This window comes from Desmodus rotundus, chromosome 10 (assembly GCF_022682495.2).
Source record: "Desmodus rotundus isolate HL8 chromosome 10, HLdesRot8A.1, whole genome shotgun sequence".
NCBI lineage: Eukaryota > Metazoa > Chordata > Mammalia > Chiroptera > Phyllostomidae > Desmodus > Desmodus rotundus.
In genome coordinates this window covers 86,648,700-86,668,389 of record NC_071396.1, presented here as the reverse complement: position 1 = coordinate 86,668,389, position 19,690 = coordinate 86,648,700, and the positions used below count along the sequence as shown (strand labels likewise).

Genomic DNA, 19,690 nt, shown 5'->3' with positions numbered 1-19,690 from the left:
GGAAGTAATGATGTAATAGCACAGCAGAGGGTGTGGGGGTGCTCCCCCCACCCCGCTCCCCGCTTCTATGGGGCAGGACGCTGCTGGCTGGCTGGCTGACAGTGTGGTCACACTACTCACCTCCAGATCCCTGGTGACACAGCCCGGTGAGTGAGCTGAGCCAGCAAGTAACCTCAGAGGCCAGCACACAAGGTCCCCTGCCCCAGTGTTCCTTGGAATGTTTATAGAGAAAAGGGGCTTCATTACCAGTTCCCCTGTCCCTGGAGAGCTTGTCCTCCTTCTCCTCCCTCTCTAAGGTGCTGCTGGAGGAAGAGATGCTGGAGGCAGAGCAGTTGTCCCTCTCGTTCACCTCCTCGTTCCGCCTCTCCTTCTCACTGAGGGAGGCTCGCTCTTCTGGCTCCTGCTCCACTTCGCTCTCTGTCCCCACGTGGGCAGGGGCTACTTCCTGGTTGGCCTCATCAGCCACCTGCCCCACCTCTGCCTCTGGTTCCCGTTCGGGCGCAGGATCCCTGGTGCTCGCTGGTGGAGACAACAACGGAGATATAATCACAACAGGCATTTGTTGGAACTGTCAAGACAAGTGTGAGGATGGATGTGCGGCTGATTTTTCTGCTATGCATGGTAGGCAGAATTCTACAAGTGGTCCCAAAGACCCCTGTCCCCCACCGATGCATTCAAAGACAGGTCAGGCACTGCTAGGAAGGGACTGTGCAGCTAGTGTTCGGGTCTCAAGTCAGTTGACATTAAAGCATAGAGATGATCTAGGTGGGCCTGCTCCAGCCCCGGAAGCCTTCTGAAATAGGATGTTTGCTGATTAGCAGCATAAAAGGACATCAGAAAGGTCACAAACAGGAGAAGGATTTGACACAACACTGCTGGCTTTAAAGGTAGAGGGACCATGTTGACAAGGAATGAATTCTAAGAAGCTGAGAGTGACTCCTGGCTGACAGAAAACAAGGAACAGGGACCCTGGTTCTACCAGCACAAGAAACTGAATTCTGCCAACACCCTGAATGAACCTGAAAGTGGAATTTTCTCAGGGCCTCCCCATAAGAGCCCAGCCATCACAACCTTAACCATGGCCTTGTGATACGCAAGGCCAAGAACACAGCTGAGCCATGCTGGACTTCTGAGATAATAAATGGATGCCATTTTTATTCACTATTTGTGTGCTAATTTGTTATTAGCGATAGATAACTGATACATGATCCTTCTGTCTCTTCAGGGGAAGGGGGAAAACCCACTATGAATCAAGCCGGTAAGCAAGTAGCAGCCCGAGGTTCTATCAGCAGCTACACCAGTGAGGCCTGTCACCCTTTGCTTGACATGCTTGCTCTTAATGTAAATTCGTCCATCATTTCGGAAGCTATGTAGAAAAATCCCCCATGGGCACAGAACTATGTGTAAACCTATCAAGACTGGAGACCCGCTGCTTGCACCAAGGTAAAATGCTCTTGCTCCTGTGTGCCATCCTCTAGGGAGGGGACTTGGCACAGTGTGGCTTTCTTTGCATGTTTTTGCTGCATAAAATTCTCAGCTGTGAGCTGTGGATGAGTAGCTGAAGGATTGGGAATACAAAAAACTTCTGAGCCCACTGCCACATATAAAGGCCAGAAGAGTTAGACGGGTTACCCCTGAGGGTTCCTGACCAATGTGGGCAAAGCTGAGCTGCTGGAATCCCGGCCTCAAGAGTTCTAGGCACACACAAGTTCAGATGGGATTGGCATGTGGCGGGAACTGTGAGAGACCTGCCCAGACCCCATAAGCAGACCAGGGAGCTCTCTCTGTGGGGTTATGTTGCCCTGCCAGCTCAAGTGAGCAGGGATGGCTGGCAATGGGGTGTGCACAGCAGGCCCCCCATAGGCCAGGCAGTGGCATTACTATGGGAGAGGAAGGCTCAGCCCTCACTGGGCAGGGCGCCTCACTGCCCTCTGCCTCCCAGCAAGAAGTCACCCTGCCAGGACCTACTGGGCCCAGTGCCCCCACCCCCCGTCTGCTCTCAGGCTGCCTTCTCCAGAGAATGTGTCAGGGAATTTGGGAGGAGGCAGGCAGGCAGTGGGAAGGATGAGATGCCAGCCTCTCCTTCTGTTCCTGAGTAACTTCCAAACACTGCAGGGGAAAAAATACCCCTTGGTGGGACCCCTGACCCAAGTACCCTTCAGGTAAAAAAAAAAAAAAAATGGCTGTAGAGGATGGAGTGCCTCCCCCTTCTGCCTGCCTGTGGCTTGATGACTCATTGTGCATCTTCTGCTGGGGACTCTAGCCTAACACAGGAGTCTGCTCTCCTGGGAGCCTGGAGGAAGGGAGGCCGGGGGCAGCAAAGGCCCCTGCTGTGCACTGGCTGTCCCTACTGGGTGTCTCCAAGAGGGATGGTCATAGGACCTGGCGATATGATGGCCAAGTTTCCGGGCAGAGACACATTGGCTGGCAGCAGCAGGAGGGAACCATAGGGCATGACCATGAACGTGAACCCACATGCCTAACAACGGGCGTGTCAGGCACTTTTCCTTAAAAGCAGAGACTGGGCTGGTACAGGGAGAGTGAGCATGCCTTTGAGAAACATTCCATTTGGTGTTGAAGGAACTTTTATGGTAATTTCTTTTTCATCTGATAATAGAGTATTTAGCAAAGAGATACAAAACCCTCTCCATTTCACAAGCGTGGCAAAAGCATAGTTTTAGCAATAGCAGTGCCATCATTTGCTTGACAGAAAGCATCTGCTCTTGCACACATTAACTTCAGAATAGCCACATCAAAACAAAAATGTGTTCCCAACAGCCTAGCATGTGGCGTGCATTTGAGTTTTAATTGGTGAGCATATGGCGCAAAACAGCGAGGGTGCCTCCACGCGGCTTTATCACTGACAGGGAGACGGGCGCAGTTGGCTGCCATAAGTCTGTGTCTATTCACCATCCCCAGGAGACCGGGCAGACAAAGGAGGAAGGATCCAGGATTTGATGGTTGCTTGACTCCAGCCTACACGCACCCCACTGTCTTGTTTCCTTCCCCCCAAGCAGCGACTCTGCCCTCTGGTTGGACAGACAGCCAGCGGCTGCCTGGATAGCTATGGTAATGGACACGCAAGCTCTAGAAAGCCACGCACTCTTGGGAATAAACAGTACAATGGCACCCCCCACGTCAGGGCCTAACTTCATGGAGTCAGATGTTTCTGTGTGTGATCCGACCACTGGGGTGGTTTCTCGTTTCCATCACTACTAGGGAGGTAGTCATCTGATCGGAGCGCAGCCTCGGTGTCCACAAAGTCTGACTGCGAACTGTGCTATGTGAGGTTGTCCTAATGATGAACAAATTAAATAATACTCACATTCAAGGCAAGCAAAACCACCAAGGACGGAGAAAGTGGAGGCAGAGAGCCAACCCACCTAGTTGCTCAACCCCAACAATCTCTGTGGGATTAACGTACATAGCTGGCAACAGCTGTGTCATGGACATAACACACATCTCTGCTTTCAGAGGGCTCGCACTAGGCTAGGGACACAGGGCATTACAACCCAGCAACAGGTCACGGTGGTATGGGGCCAGGCACCCAAGTGAGGGCACTGGGTGACAAGTGACAGGAGTCCCTGGAAGGAGCGGCCAGGATCCACAGCAGAACCCTTCTCGTGCCGTATCGAGGAAACACAGGAACAAGGGCAGAAGGTCCCTGAGGGCCAAAACCACAGCTTCCTCACATCCAAGAGCCCCCAGCAAGGCCCAGGGCCAGCATCTGCTCACAGTGCTATCGCTGACAGGAAGTACCCTGTGAAGACACACTAAATTCCAGAACACTTCTCTTCCCCCTTCCCTTTATCTTTCACCAGGGACTCCCTCGTCAACACCCCCCTTCACTCACACACTCACACACATGCGCATGTGCACACACACACACAATCATTTCTTTTGAGTCGCTGCCCAAAGCCAGGCTGGGCAGACGCAGGGATAAGTATCGCTTATACTCCCCGAGTGCCCAGGAAACAGGAGGAACTAGGCTAGTCTGCAGGGAAAGTCCTCAAGAGAACTAGGTATCTGCCATCACCGCAGGGTGGGGGACACTGCTCACAGCTTCCCACTGTGGCTAGTCCCAGTATTTATGAGTCTTTCTCTGGCCCAACAATGGTGTTGGTGGGGAGAGAGAGAGTGACACACAGGACAGACCTGGCTCTTGTCGTCATGGAAGTTACCAAGCAACAGACCCTCCCCGCCATGGCCTCTGCATGGCAAAGGTGGGCCAAGCCTACTGCCAATGGACACAGGGAACGTCCAGCCCTCAGCTCCTACTAGACACAATGAAAAATAGTCATAAATGTTATGGCTGTTCTAAGAGCAAAAGCATGGAGCCCTGGCAGGTATGGCAAGGGTCTTTGGCAAGGCCTGGGAAGGGATGTATGTCTCTGTGCTCAAATGACATTGAAGCAGAGTCTCCAAAAATGAAAAGGAGGGGGAAAGTGGATCTGAGAACATTCTGGCAGAGGGAAGAGCATGTGCCGAACAGGGCGTGCTGCAGAAATGGAAGATGTCCAGTGTCAGGGGCCAGGGCACAGGCCTTGAAAGGCAAGGTAAGGACCTGGAACTTTACTCCAGGGCAGTGAGGGCTGCTTCAGGTAGAGACAAGCCTTGTTTCATTGTGTCTGATAGGACCCCCTGGTTACATCTGCATCACAAACTACACTTGCTTTCCACGGGGACCGCCGAGGCACGCCTGCAGCTACGAGTGAAACTCCTGGTCTGTGTGGAATAAACAGAGCAGGAGGCAAACCCTGCAGACAAGGAGATGGAGAAGGAGGAGCTGAGGGCCAGTCAGCAGGGATCAAGAGCAGAAGGAATAAACAGCACCACTGGAAGAACACGTTGGCAAGTGATTGAGATTCTGGACAGTGGGAAGAAGTTTTCCACCTCGGAGTACCTCTGGGGGTGGGGCTGTGTTAACCTCCTAGGGAGCAAGCGCTGCTGCGGGGCTGCTGGCCCCCTCTGAGGCACTGCACACTGCACTGTCGGAGGTCCTCATATTACCTTCAGACAGCTGAGGCCATGAGGAAGCAGGGAAGACCCAGGCCAAGGTGCCGGCAGGAAGGGAGGGGCAAGACACCTGCTCCCAAGCACACACCTGCAAGGACTCCGGACCGCCGTGTTCAAGTCCGGCTCATAAGTGATTATGATAAACCAAACCTGCAAGTCGGGGGCTTCCAGGGCTCACCACACTTGTCCACACCCACCTTTCTAACAGAGGAAGGACAGAGAGATCTGACGGCATCTCTGGGGCTGGGCAAAGGAAGGGGGAACTATGAGCATTTGGGCCAGGTGCCCAGGCAGCCCTTCTCCTCGCGAGGAGGGGTGGGGTGAATTTGGAAACAAAAGGAGGACATGGCAAGAAGTGGCTGGCAACATAAAAGGTGTCCAAACCTGGGATCTGTCTTTCTGGACCGCATCCTGAGAGAGCAGATTGATGGGATGTCAGCATTGCCAGAAAGCACTTAGCAAAGGCCAGAAAAATGCATTTGGCCAGAGTCTGCACTGACCTGATTCCGAGGACTTTAAATGAAATTTTAAGGTCAGAGTAGGGTGGGGGGTGGGGGAGAGCAGGGAATATAAGCAAAGAGAAAGAAATCAAAATTAAACTGCATAAAAGGATACTGTAATGGATAATTTATGTAACATGGAAGAAATAATACAAAGAAAGATGTTCACTGTGTATTCAGAAGGACGTAACAAGGAACCCAGTTGCTGCCATCCTGTAGCAAAGACCCAGGACCCAAACATGGTCACTCATGGGGAATCTTGATCCAACGGAAACAGACATGACAGCAGAGAGAGGTCGGGGAGCCAGGATGGGAACATCAATGGGAGAACCACAGGAAAAGAGGGAAATCTTAAGTGTTTTTGTTGAGAGGATATAAGAGCATGCCCAGTCCGGTGACTGGTTCTTCCCTCATGCAGATCACAGAAGTGGGAGAGAGGAGGACAGAGCAGGCCTTGAGGATTTCAGCATCTCAGCCCCTGTTCCAAGTCAAGCAGGGGAGATATAGACTCATTCTAGCTAGTTCTCTTTGTCCCTCCAAAAGCCCGACACCCATTCCTCATCTAGTCCTGAAAATCTCACTAGATATCGGGCCCAGCTTGGCCTTAAAGTGAAGTAGAAATGAAAATGACTATGTACCGAGTATCTTCTATTCACCAGGGCAGTTCTCGATACCATGGCCATATCACCTTATTTGTCTCACACCAACAATATGAAGGTTAGCGTCCCAAGTGAGGAACAAGGAAACAAGTTCAGAGAAGTTAAGAGACTTGTCCAGAGCTACACAGTGGGCTGGACATTGTTGGCCTACTCCTCCAGACCCATTCTCTGCTCTGTCTGTGCCTCGGGAGGCTGGCCTCTATGGAGAGCACCTGTATTTGCATTCTGTCTCCCTTTCAGATGGGCTGGTGCCTGGGAGGGACCAGCAAAGGTGGGCAGGAGGAGACACTGGAGTATTTATGTCCCTGCTCTGCAGATGGGGTCACAGTGTGGCAGAAGTTCTCAGGCCACCGTTTCTGTCTCATGGGCTCCTTCCCAAGGCTACAAAGATCTCACCGAATCCCAGCCACTCACCAAGTTCTTCCAGGCCTCAAGGTGGGCTGTGTTGATGTTTTCCCACTGATGCTAGTTCCCAAATACTTCCCCACCTTCTGAGTACGTGCCACCTCTTTCAAAGGACTCACTGACAAGCAGAGCAAATGCTAGCAGAGCTGGGGTTTGAACTTCAAATGGCCTTACTGAAAAGCTTGGGCTGTGAATCATGATGTTCCTGTGTGGTGACTTAAGCCTTAAAGGAGAATACTATAATCATTTCTTCAAAAAAAGAAAGTACAGTGGGCACAAATATTCCAATTCTGCTTTCATCCATGTCCCTGACAGCTGAGTCCAGCGTGTCCAATTGGAATCTCTTGTCATGCAATTTTTCTTTGAAGAGATAAATTGCTGGTAGAAAGATCTGAATTTAATAAGTCTTTGGGTGGCTTCAATTGATTTCAATCTGCAATGGTGTTTCGATGACTTTGCCAGGACTTGGCTTTCTGGCAGGTCTTATAAAACCAAGGGCTGGGCTAGCCAGCTTTATAATAGTTGCTCCAAACTGTGTAGATTCCAGGGACCTCCCCAGTTCATAGCTAATAACTAACACTATCAACTTTAAACTGTGGTTGAATCACATAAATATGGAAAAGGTCCCAAGAGAAAAAGCTCAGAACTTTGAAAATTCTTTAGCCTTTGCTTTTGGTGTTGGGCCAGTTCTATCTAAGCGCTTCACTCAGATTCAGTCCACAGCAGGGTTTCTTACCCTCGATACTATGGATACTATGGATACTATGGGGTTGGGTAACTCTTTGCTGTAACTGGCTATCCTGTGCAGTGTAGGATATTCAGCAGCATTCCTAGGCTTCTACCCACTAGAAGTCAATAGTGCCTCCTCCCCAACTGTGACAACCAAAAACATCTCCAGACACTGCCAAATGTCCCCTGGGGGAGAAATCACCCCTGGTTAAGAATCACTGCTTAAGCTTTACAAAAGAAGTATGTTTTCACCTGAAAAACAATTATTTCATCAACCCAAAGAACTTGTATGCCTTTGAAATTAAGCCCAGCTTTGTTCTCAAAGTTCAGAGCTGGATTTCCTAACCCATTCCGGCCAAAGTCGCCTCTTTAGATGAAGACCATACATGGTCAGAACCACCTTCCGAAGTCCTTCTGGAAGCTGCCACTTTATAAATCCCATGCCCACCCTCATAGTTCCAACAGTCAAGGTTTTCATCTTCTTTCAAGGTTTTAGCTTCAGTGGAATGCCGTAAGAAATACTGAGCTCTTTGTCACGGGCCATATTCTCTCTAAATACAGATCCTTACACTCTAAAATCACATTTGATACGGCAAGTCATTCATACTACAAGAGACTCGTGAGACTCAGGAAGAGCTCAAAAACAAAACAAAACAAAAAAACCCCACAAACCCAGATCTGTGGCCTTCATGCCGTGCTCACATGGGGACACACCACTGACTGGGTGCTGGGCAGGATTACAAGCACTGATAAATTGTAATTTCCATAGCCCCGTGCTTCCTGGGTTGTGTTTCTGATTGAGTTCCCTTGGTTAGACACGCATATGATACGACTCCACTGTAGTATCATATAGGACAAAAAAGAAGCCAGTTTTAGGTCCAATTATTCTAATATTGTTTACCATATAGATTCCATTTTGCACTATAAACAGAAAATTAAGAGCAATTTAAGATTATTGTATCGTTTATTGCTCTAACTTCAAACATCAACCCCCAGTTACAAAGACGTCCTTTGAACTTCTGTAAATTTCTCTTCTACAGTCAGGTCTTTTCTTAGTTCAAACAGGGTCAAACAGGGTCAACTCCAATATTTGTTTGTCCTTCCATGCCCAGTAGGGCTGGTGGAGCTCCTGGGTTAACTACCTGCGCATTTGCTCATAAGAGCAAATAGGAAGACAAGCCTTTCTTCAAAGATGAAGACATTGTCTAATTTCAAAGAGGCAGTGAAGTCAACAGCAGCCCTAGCCCTTACCAAGTCTCAGACAGAAACATCAGTGACATGAAAACAAGCTATTTTGTGAGGGATACACCAGCATTAAAATGGTAGTCCTAAGTAATAACAGCAAATAAACTGATTGAATTTAAGGTGTTTTTTTTTTTGCTAATTCACTTTTTCAAGCTGAGCAAGATAGTTATTCTTAATTAGATGTTTTAATGTGATTACTACCAACTTCATTCATTACATAAATATTTATTTAGATCTCTCATGGGCAAGGCACTATGCCAGGCACAAAGAAGTCAGATGTGAAAAAATGCCTTCTTAAAACATTTTTCAAGCTAAAGTGCTTTCTTAAGTCATAGCTAATAGATAATTAATTATAATATCCAAACAACTAATATCTAAGGAAAATAGTAGCTCTTTTTACCAGTAGAGTATGACCAAGTCTAAGCAGAACCAGCTAGCCTGAGATTGGGTACAACTTGAAACTCCACTTTTAAATTCTCATCCCAAAAGGTTGAGTTTTTCTCACTCACATCTAGTCACTAATGGATGTGGCTTTCCACTGAATCAATGATTTAGTTTATTTGTGCTTGTTAACAAATTCATTCACAAAGAAATGGAGAAAAATCCAGTTAAAATAAGGCATTTTTTAAATGCAGTTGAAAAATGTCTTAATTATAAATTTGTTAAGAATCATTCTCCAAATTTTTTCTTTTAGGGTTCAATCTCAGAAAGAAATAGCCATAATATATTATTTCATCTCTTTGTAAAAGTTTCCTCTCTACAGTAGGCCACTATAGGGAACCATTCCGCATGGTGTGGGAAAAGTAGTTCAGCCCCCACTCGGAAAGGCCAGTGGGGAGCGAGGTCCGGCACACAGGACACATGCCCATGGACAGGTTCTCCCGTGGGGAATCAGGCCTGCATTGTATCTAGGCTGCTATGAGGCTTGCTTTTGCTAAAACTCCCTCACCCTGCATTGAGGCAGCAAATGTTTACTGTGTATCTTTAACTTCCTAAAGTCTGTGCTAAACCTCCCAAGTATGGAGTGTAACCAGTTCAATCACTTTTCCCCTTGATCTGTAACATCTTTCTCTTTGAAGTAATTAGCAACATTCTTTCCTTTGTTATCTGTAAAAGGTAATCACCTATAACGAACCTGTGCATAGTAAAAGAGGATGTAATGAGCCCAAAAAAGCAGTAAAATCCTGTCCAGGCAGGGGTCGGGGCCCTCTCTCTCAGTTAGAGAGTGCTGTGCTGTGCCTTTTCTCCACAGGATTTCTGTAGTCCGTGTGAATTTGTCCATCACAGCCACAACACACAGACCCTGCCTGTCAGGGTCCACATCAGGCCACCATCGTTTCTTCAGTTTTTACAGAGTGGTCCATATAGTCAAAGGTGTGTCCTCTATCATGGCCTGGTAATAAATATCTGGGTACAGTGGCCTCTGCATACTAATGTGTCTGCTTTCTTTTTTCATGTTGTTTATTCATTCATGAGCTCCTAAGGCATTTACTAAATGCCCATTCTGCTCCAAGCATTGGGTGATAACAAAGGTGAGTGCGCACACCAGGGAGGGGAGGAACAACTGCATATGCAATGAGATAAACCTGTATCTCAGGTACACACGAGCTGAAGGGAAATGCAGAAGAGGAAACAAAGGTTTTAAAGAAGAGAAGATGCTTCAATTAGAGATTAAAAGTCCAGTGGACACCCAGGGGAAGATTGCAGTCAGGTACCGCGGCATACCTGAGAGAACATGGCCCCTCTCAGGTACTGATGGAACATAACAAGTGGGGACCATTACGGTGGTAGCAGACTGGTTGCAGGGACCAGATAACCAAGGGTCTTGAGTGTCATGTAAGGTCTTAACTTTATGTTGTGAGTAACGGAGAGCTACTAGGTTTTAAGAACAAGGTATACATAATAACTGTTTTGGTTGGGTTGCTAAGAAGAATCTGGAAGATGTAAGACCTACTAGAACCAGACCAGATATGGCTCAGACTGGGACTAAGGCATCGGTGATAGAAAGCCAGGAAGAGGGCGGATTTGAGAAGAAGGAGCACATAAACACTAGGAGACTGACTGGACATAGGGAAGAACACTGAGGGAAGAGTCAAAACTTGTATGTATGCTTCCAGCTTAAATGAGGGGGCCAAGAAAATGATCTTAACCAGATGAGGACTAGAAGACACAAGCAGTTTGAGAGTAGGAGTTTTATGGGTGAAAGATGGGTGACATCTCCCATCTGAATGTCTGGCAGCTATTAAATCTGAAGTGTCTGAGAAGCATTCAGGTGGTGATGTCCAAAAAGTTTGGATACATGCGTCCTGAGCTCAAGAAGGCCATGGCTGGAGATGCAGACCTAGCAGTTTTTAGCACACGGAAGGTAGTTAAGGATCACAGGTAGACATGCGAGGGCACAGCCAGACGGTGTGGCATGAAGACAGAGGGTTTCTGGAGATGAAACCTTGGGGAAAAACCTGATCCTTAGGGGTGAGGCAGAAAAAGAAGAAGATTGAAACCAAATGATAGAAAATATTGAGGAAAAATGATGAGAAAATAATAATGAAAACTGTAGAAGATATGAAAGCCAAATAACACATAGATTTGGGAGATCAACTAGAGGTATTCACAGGGATCCAGAGAAGCTGGATCCAGAAAGTCAACAAAAATCTACTGAAACTTCTCAGTGTATCTCAGACATTCCAGCATCAGAAGACTCCAGAGATGCAGCCATGTTTAGAGGCAGATAAGACGCATTCCAGGGTCACTGAACTCAGGGATTCTGTTGAAAAGGCATACTTTTAGGGACTGGAAAACCAATGTGTGATTGTCTTGCCCCACACTGAATGCATGTATCATCTCGTACAAATACATTATGGGGGTTGTGGGGGAAAGGCAAGGATACTCTGCCTTTCACAACCCCCACAAGAGGAAAAGAGGAGTGGTAGAGAAGGCAGAGTGATGATCAAGGTCCCGAACACAGATAAGGATGCTAGGAGGAGCCAGAAAGTTGTTGTTGTTGTTATTTTTGCTACTTCCCAATTTCAGTCATTTACTCTAGAAATTCAAACTACCACACTGATTGAAGAAAGCTCATTGCCCCTACCTGTAGAAGTCTTCTCACTGAACCTAGAAGCATTTACCCCAGGCCCCCACCTGGAATGAAAGGCACTGATGTCTTTCAAGATTCCCTGTTAGTACCTTTAGATGCAGAAAAACTCATTGACCCCCAGGGCTTGCTGCAGACTGGGTCTTGCAGCTCCTGATCATCTTTTGCTATGTCAAGAACAAACAAGCTAAATACTGTCCCAAACCTAGTTATTTTGTTCCCATTACAAGGATTTTCAGGATGCAAAATTGATTGTAGAGGCTGGTTCAAAACCATTATAATCCAATGCTCGGAAAGCATTCTCCAAGGGTCTCTTGTGTTCTGGAGTCTTACAAGCACAGGCACCAAGAGCCTTTGTTCTGGACTGTCTAAAGATGTGTGCAACCAGCCTTGGAAGACAGTGTGTCCTCATAGAGCCAAGGACTGGATGGCTTATTGCCCACTGTGTTCAAAATAATGCCTTTCTCTGGGACAAAGGGAAGACATGCTAAATGCCAACTATAAGAGATTTGGGATCCCTAAAGCTCAGGGTTTCTCTGTGTGTGCATTCAGGTATCACTTAGGCCTATTTATTTCACCTTGTAGGAACTGGGGCTTGGAGAAATGGCACAAGTGCTGATACTCTGGTTGCTACTATTGTTATAAGTAATGAAGTCCTTTGTCTCTGAACCAGGAGTTTCATGTCTTCTGCCAACATCCATGAAATCGTGGCAGGTTAACTTTCTAGCTTACTAAGTAAAGTCTTAGATCCTTCACAGATTTTGATACCTAATTGCTATCTGTGAAGTTATCGTGTTGATTACATAACACCTCTTTTAACAACTTTCCCAATGCCATTATTTGCCTTGTCTTTACTTAAAGTGTACTTAAGTAAGATTCATACTTTGTCTACACCCAAAGGACTCAAGACTTTTTAATGGTTTAAAATATGGTGCAAGAAAACATACTGCTGGTGAATGTTATTCTCCATAGGAAGAAAAAGGGAAAGTTTTGCTTTCTTCCATTTTTACAGACAGCAAAATGGCAAATCAAAAAAAAAATCTAATGATTTGCAAAGGCTCTCAAAAAAAAAAAAAAAAGTACTCCACAGCAGGTGTAGCAGACAGGGCATTGGCCTTGGGTAGAGTTCCTGAGAGATTCTGTTTAATTGACCAAGTGGCATCAAGTAGAAGCAGTCGGATGAGGTATGGGGAGGTGGAACAAGCCCGTAGTCACAGAGCCACAAGGAATCTAGTTTCCTGCCAATTCATGAAATACGGGACGGCAGGTGTCCAAAAGCTTTATGCAAGGGAACCAGCATGCATTAGGCTGATGATTGATGATATTCTACTGCTACTGTGCCAGCTGGAAATAGGATACCAGATGTTTCTGATTTCTGCCATGTGGATGAAGTAACCTAGCAGAGTCTACACCTGAAGGAGACTCAAAACATGCAGCACAACAAAGGTGACAAAGATGCTCAATGACTGGTAACAACAACGGCCGTGATGATAAATGACACCTACATGAAAAATGATTCTTCATTTAAACAAAGTGAACATTTCATGATATAACTATATGTCTACATTTTAGTTTCAGGTGTGAGCATCAGGAGGCTAGAGGAATTGTCATATTTACCAGTCCTTTAAATGCTTGAAGATCTAAGAGAAACTATGAGTACACCATGTCAACAATTTCTCTAAATGCCTCCAGGTGGATGCTGGTGAGTAGCACATGGCCATACAGGCCACAGTTCATATCTCCAGAGCCAAACAAAGGGACATGTGGAAATACCTAGGAATCCAATTTTAGGTAGGGGGAAAAAAAATCACTGTTAAACCTAATTTTCCCTGACATAAAATTAATATAGTGTAGTAAAATTTGCAAATGCATCTCTAAAATATTTCTATATGCAATATGTGGGTGGGGCAAAAGTAGATTTGTAGTTATTCATTTGGAAAATAATACAATAATTAATAAATAATAATAAAACTTTTGCATATTCATAACTATAAACCTACTTTGCCCAACCCTGTAGAGCACTAAACTAAAAATAAGAAAAATAATCCAGCCATCATATATGCTTTCATGGTGTCAGTAGTAGGTGAAAGACACTTACAAACCCTTGATGGCAGCTTCCTTCTACCAGAAAAAAGGTCATCTGGCCTCAGCAGGGACTCAGGTGTATAAGCCAAGGAGCAAGGAAGGAACACAGTTCTAGCCTCCGAGGACAGTAATTCAAGCCTGGGCCACTGTCAATACCTGGTTTTATGACAAGTGGTTTTCTTCACTTCGTTTATGGAAATACGGACACCCCCGGGGACAGTGGCTACCTTGCTATATTGATTTCTCACTCCTCAAGAGTCATATCAAAGAATTCTATCCCAAGAAGAACATTCTCTGGTTTGTAAGAACAATTTCTTTGTTTCTGGTGTCACCTGTGAGGGTTTTTCTTAAATAAAAGGAAATACACTTATTAGATAGATATTCAGATGTGTACCACCAGAGCTCAGTGAAAATAAGGAAAGGATAATTAAACCAATGGGTGAGAAGATAGACCCTCCCACATTTACCTAAATTCAGGGCTGATTGTCTCTGTTAATTACTACACAATGCAAAGGAGGACACATGCGAATGTACGTTTGTCCTCACTTGGGCCTGGCAGTTTCACGCAGAGAGAAGTATTCAGACCATCAGCACTAAGACTAGGCAGTTCTGGGACAAACATCTGCCATGAGCCACCAGAGGACCAGATGTAAAAATAATCCAAGCACACACTGACTTGATGGGGGGTGGGTAGTGGCATAATTCATGCAAAAGTTATAGCAGATTTAGCTGGGAAGGCTTTGGCTCAGCAATCTCACTAGACAGCACACAACGCTGTGGCTATTTTACCATTAGCCCTTCCCCCTTTGAAAGCGTTTTTCTAAGAGGAAAAGTAAAGAAGCTTTTGACATTTTCATATCTCCTGCTATTGAAATTTCTCCAGAAGCTGAGTAAGGAGTTTTAACAACCAAAGAACCCAGAAAGTGACCTTTCATCCCAAGGTACATAGAATGAAGTAACGAATATATTTGATTTTCCTTTTTTTGGAAATGTAATTCAGAAATGCAGGCCCCAATTTTGCAGATACGGGGGAGAAGGTGTGGCATTGACATGAACACCAACCCGAGTACTAGGATACCATGACGCCCTGAGAAGAAATGGCTGGGCGGAGTCCAAACACTGGCTGTCCTCCCAGCAGGGAGCCAAGAAGATCTGAAGCAAACCTTCCCATCTCTTCGAGCCTCTGTAAAATACGGATGCTAGCATCCCCCTACTTACTCAGATGCACAACCAGGTATTAAACAGTAGCATTGGGAGGAGGGGGCAGAGCACGACAGAAATGTGAAGTGGATAACCATCACATGACTCCACAAGGGGCAAGAATGAAAAAGGGAGTGAGCCCCTGCACATTTGGACGACATAATGCCAGGTGTTCGGTGCAGGACAAACATCTGGATGTGTGATTATATTTTTTATTCTTCCTCCAGATGCTGGGATATTGTAAATGTTAGGGATAAGGAAAAAATTAGTTTGAGCATTTGAAAATCGGACCTGGTAAAAGGAATAGGCTACTAATTGGAACCTAGAAGAATGGTTTAAATAACAATAACAAACCAGGCTGAGGGAAACCTTTCTGTGGTACCAGCTTCAGATTTCTGCCATAAGGGTGAAGACGCCCCACTCAGAAAAAGCCTCAGCAGTTCTTTCTGAGACCACTTTCTAATAGCATTTCTTCTCACACACTTGTAATTCGCAATTGTATAACTAACTCAGTTACGTATGAGGACAAGGACCTTAGAAGACTTCCCTGCTCCCTATTGACTTGTATGACAATTACTTAACACGTGATGGACAGCTCTTCCAGATCCCACAAGAGCCACTGCTTTCTTTTCCAGAAAACAGCAAACATCGGACAGCACTATTTTATCAGTCTGTAACTATGTCTAAGTTCACGTTCTGTATTCCTTTTTCAGAGGCAGAGATCACTCACTTACTGATGGTTTCCATCAAACATTCACTCAATCTCTATCAAATTCCTCCTTTGTAGAGGAAATTGACATTTGCTGTTTATCTTTCTGAAAACATACTGAAATAACTCTATTTTCTCCAAATGCATATTGTATGTATTCAACTATGTTCTGTGTCCTTATTTAAGTTTAAAATGCTCTTTTTAGTTGGCTAGAAAGCCTCAAGTTTGACTGTAACTGGACAAGATGCTTGAGGAACTCTTTTTGCCATAAACAGACATCGAGTAGATTAAAAATATTTGAGGACAAAGAATATTTACAGATACTGACAATTCCCTCTGAGCTTGGGGCCACTCTGTACTTCACAGTTGAGACAACCATTCGGTAAGCTTCTGAGGAACAACAATTAGAATTAAAAGGCCCAAGATTAAGTGCTGTACTTGTTTGGAGGAAAATATTTTTCATATTGCCTTTGGAAATACCACAACTTAGACAGAGCAGTGATATCAGGCAGGGTTTGGAAAGCACAAAGTCGTTACAGAACAGTCTTTTTTCCTGATTCTCACAGTCTCAGTATTTTAAGAGTGCCGTTACTCATCTATGACTGAGCCATCTACCTGGGACAGTCTGCCGTGGCTGGGGGACCAAGGGAAACCGGATGTGATGGAAAGTTACAGCGCAGCCAGTCTGCTCCTGCAGAATGAGCTCTGAGGCTGGGAGAGCCAGCAAAGAATTGGACAGCCAATTTTGTTCCGTTACATCCAGTTCTGCTGAGGTCATGGAGTCCTGCCTTGTTTAAATTAAACTTTATGCCATATTTAGTCAGCCCTCCTAGAGTTAAAAGTGTAGTGTCTCTTCAGTTGGCTAAGTCTGTGTCAGGCTGCAAGCCATAACACTTGATTAAACCCAACAGTGCTAGCTGCAGAGTCAACACACGTTGTGGAGTCGCCTGCGCCTGAGGAGCATCCTCTCTGTTAACGTGAAAGAAAACGGACCCACAATTCACAGAGCAATCGGGAGAACAGCTGATCCTCCAAGGCCGCAGTGTACAACCTCCTTGTTTTCCCCCCTAATAAATTTAAGGCGACAGGGAATCTTTCCAGGGAGAGCCTGTCTGTCTGCACACAAGCACCTCCACCCATACCACGTGCCAGTAATCTTTACTATTTTCAACTTTTTTCTTCTTCAACATTTAACTCCTATCTGCACTAGGTCCACATTTTTCTTTGCTTGCACTGATTAATTTTATTCTCCATCAGCTTAAGTTAAACCAGACCCACAATTCCTAGGGTAAGAACATTTCAAAGTGGCCACTTTGTGGGACAGATCCAGTAAGTAAATAATATCCAAATTATAGAGGACTAAGTTAAAACCCTGTGATTTAGGATTAGATGTCAAAGTAAATCTTATTTTCAGTATTCTTTTTCAATGACCGTACACTGGCAATCTTTCCAAGTAATCTTGCTTTAATATTTTATTTACAGCAGTGCAGGTTGCAGTCAGCCCCTGAGCTTGTGCTTAGTTGGCCGACAGTATTAGTTTGAACGTAGGAATGGTTATAACTGCCCAGAGAAAGCCTGTCTGGTGTTCATGAACCCATCGGTTTCCCTCTCCTGTCCCAGCACTCACCTTGGGGATGCTGAGGTGTTCCCGGGGAGGAGGATGCTCCCGTGAGAGCCTCTTGTGTGTCTAGAGATGAAGGGCTTGGACTCAGAGGGGCGGGGGAGGCAGGGACTGCCGGTGAGGTCAGGTCCAAGGAGAGGTCAGCTCTGCCCCCGCTCGCGCTCCGGCTTCTCAGTTCCTTCTCATGCGCCTCAGCTGCCAACTGCTCCAAGTATTTGTATCTGAAAGTTAAATTCCAAAGGGTTTCCGTAAAAAGAAAGAGGAGCCTGTGCCTGATGCTTGTTTATGGACGAAACACCTGCAGAGTGAGCTGCTTTCCTGATGCACAGAGCACAGCGCAGGGCTGGCTGGAGGGCCCGGTTGCCAGAAACACCCAGCAAAGCCAAGATGCTAATGATTAAAAATCCTGCATCATGCATAACCAAACAAATTGGGGGGAATGGCCACATCACACAGTCTCCAGATACTGGATCACTGCTGCAGAATCCTAGTTTGCTCTTTTAGGGAACATTTGTACAAATAAGCAAAATGACAACAAGGACCATCAAAAAGGCCTGGCAGTGACAGCTGAAAACCACACGCCCTCCGAGCTCACAGCTGTGAAATGGGAAGATGCCCTTGTGTGGCAGAGAGAAACAGTGCCTCCCAAATGCCAAAAAGGGGGTGTTGGAGAAAGGCCTCCCTGAATTTCTGAACCTGCCTCAATGCTAACAGCAATGTGACTGGAATTCCCTTTGTTCTCCCGGTGTCGACCATGGAAACTTTTTTATATACTAAAATATTTCTGAGTCGGACTCAGACATCCAATAGCTTGGACCTGACGTCACATATAGTTTATTCATCAAAGTCAGTTTAAAAGAACAAAGATACATCTGTTTTGCATTTCAGGCAGGCAGAACCCACTAACTGTTTATTAAGACCAGCTACCAATCATATTCCTCGTGGTACGCTTTATAGATCAGACCAAAATAACTTTGAAATATGTGCCTCTTCCAGATGTCTGCTAATTTTACCCACTATTATTTGTTCAGAAATAAATTTATGAACCCAGCTGTAGCTGGGTTCTGACTATCTTACCCACCACCAAACTTTGGAACAGCTTATTCAAGACCCTGGCTCACATCCTTCCAGATTTACTGCTTCGGTTCCCCCCAGTGGGCAAGCCCTCAACTCTGCCCTTCATAGCCCCCATATGACACTCCTAATTGACCTGGACAACAAAGGTGGGGCACCTATACAAATCCTTTAAAAATGCATTTAAAAAGCATGCATTTCTTCATTCACCCTTAAGGTAGGCGTGCCCCCCCCCCATCTGTAAGCATCAGCCCTTCTCCCTGCCAGTCCGACAGCAGCCTGCCCTCCAGGCCAGGCTCTGACGCGCGTCTCCCCCTGTGAGGCCTGCCTTGACCACCACAGCTGGAAGTGATCTTGGCCTTGCCTCTGAACTCATGTCGGATATGTAGTCCATTCAACTCAGATGGCATTTTACATTTACTGCCTGGCATATTTAGTCATCTTTTCACATGTGTATGTCTGTTTTCAACAAGCAGATAATAGGATTTTTGAGAACAGGAAGATTACCGTCCTTTGTTCTTTCCCTCGGCACCTTGCACTTCAGCTGGCGAGAAACAAGCAAAGCGTGCAGTGAGAGCCTGCAGGGCAGCACCCCACCTGCAGAGGCCCCCCTGAAACACAGGGTGCCAATGGGGCAAATGCACCTTATTTCCCTTTCCTGGAGAGTGAGCTCGCTCACACGGTGAACCTCTGAAGCAAGGTGTGCGCTGGGTCCGCAAAGATACAAACATCTGCAGTTGGCTTCACGCACAGCTGCCTCCCAGTGGGAGGATGAAGATGCTACGCCCAGAGACAAAGCCTTAGAAACCCTGGGCTTTTCTTGCCAACATCACCTCTCAAAAGGTAGGAGAGGTGACAAAAGGAAAGTATTTCTGAACTTAATTCTGACCAGCAAGGAAAAACCACCTGGAGTGGAGGCAACGGGAATCTTGGAAGAAGGTGATCCTGAGGGTAGGAGCCTGTAGGAGGCATAGTTTCAATGAAATGGTGGCAAACTCAAGACCAGGAAGGCTGAAAGCCCAGGAGGAGTCTGTGAGCACCAACATCCCTGCACTGAGTCCAAGCCTTCTGTGACAGGAGAGAGGGACAGGCAAGGAATGACATGCAAATAAGGGGACGGGCAAGGGCCAGGAGAATGGGATCCTGGAGCAGGAAAGTAGTGCTCAGCAACACCAGAAGAGCACAGGGAGGACGGTAACAAAGGAAGGACAATCTATGACCTTTCTTTTGGTTGGCCCAGCCCTGGCCCTGGCCTCTCCATGCCCCATCCTGTGGGCAGCTAGGCTGGCAGGCACGTGGTAGCAGCCAAAGGATTCACCCCATTTTCTGGGAGACTCCAGGGCTTTCTCACCCAGA

The 19,690-nt window shown here is 46.2% G+C and overlaps 1 protein-coding gene across 12 annotated transcripts in view; it reads right to left on the bottom strand.

The window, feature by feature from the left end:
- Positions 1–19,690, bottom strand: part of FHOD3 (formin homology 2 domain containing 3) — a 420,803-nt gene that overhangs the window by 63,741 nt on the left and 337,372 nt on the right. For all 12 annotated transcript variants that reach the window (XM_053912979.1, XM_053912980.1, XM_053912982.1 and 9 more), the window contains 2 exons: positions 17,267–17,481; positions 247–519 (listed from right to left, as the gene is read on the bottom strand). In XM_053912979.1, coding sequence (XP_053768954.1) covers positions 247–519; positions 17,267–17,481 — 488 coding nt within the window. The remainder of the gene's footprint in view (positions 1–246; positions 520–17,266; positions 17,482–19,690) is intronic.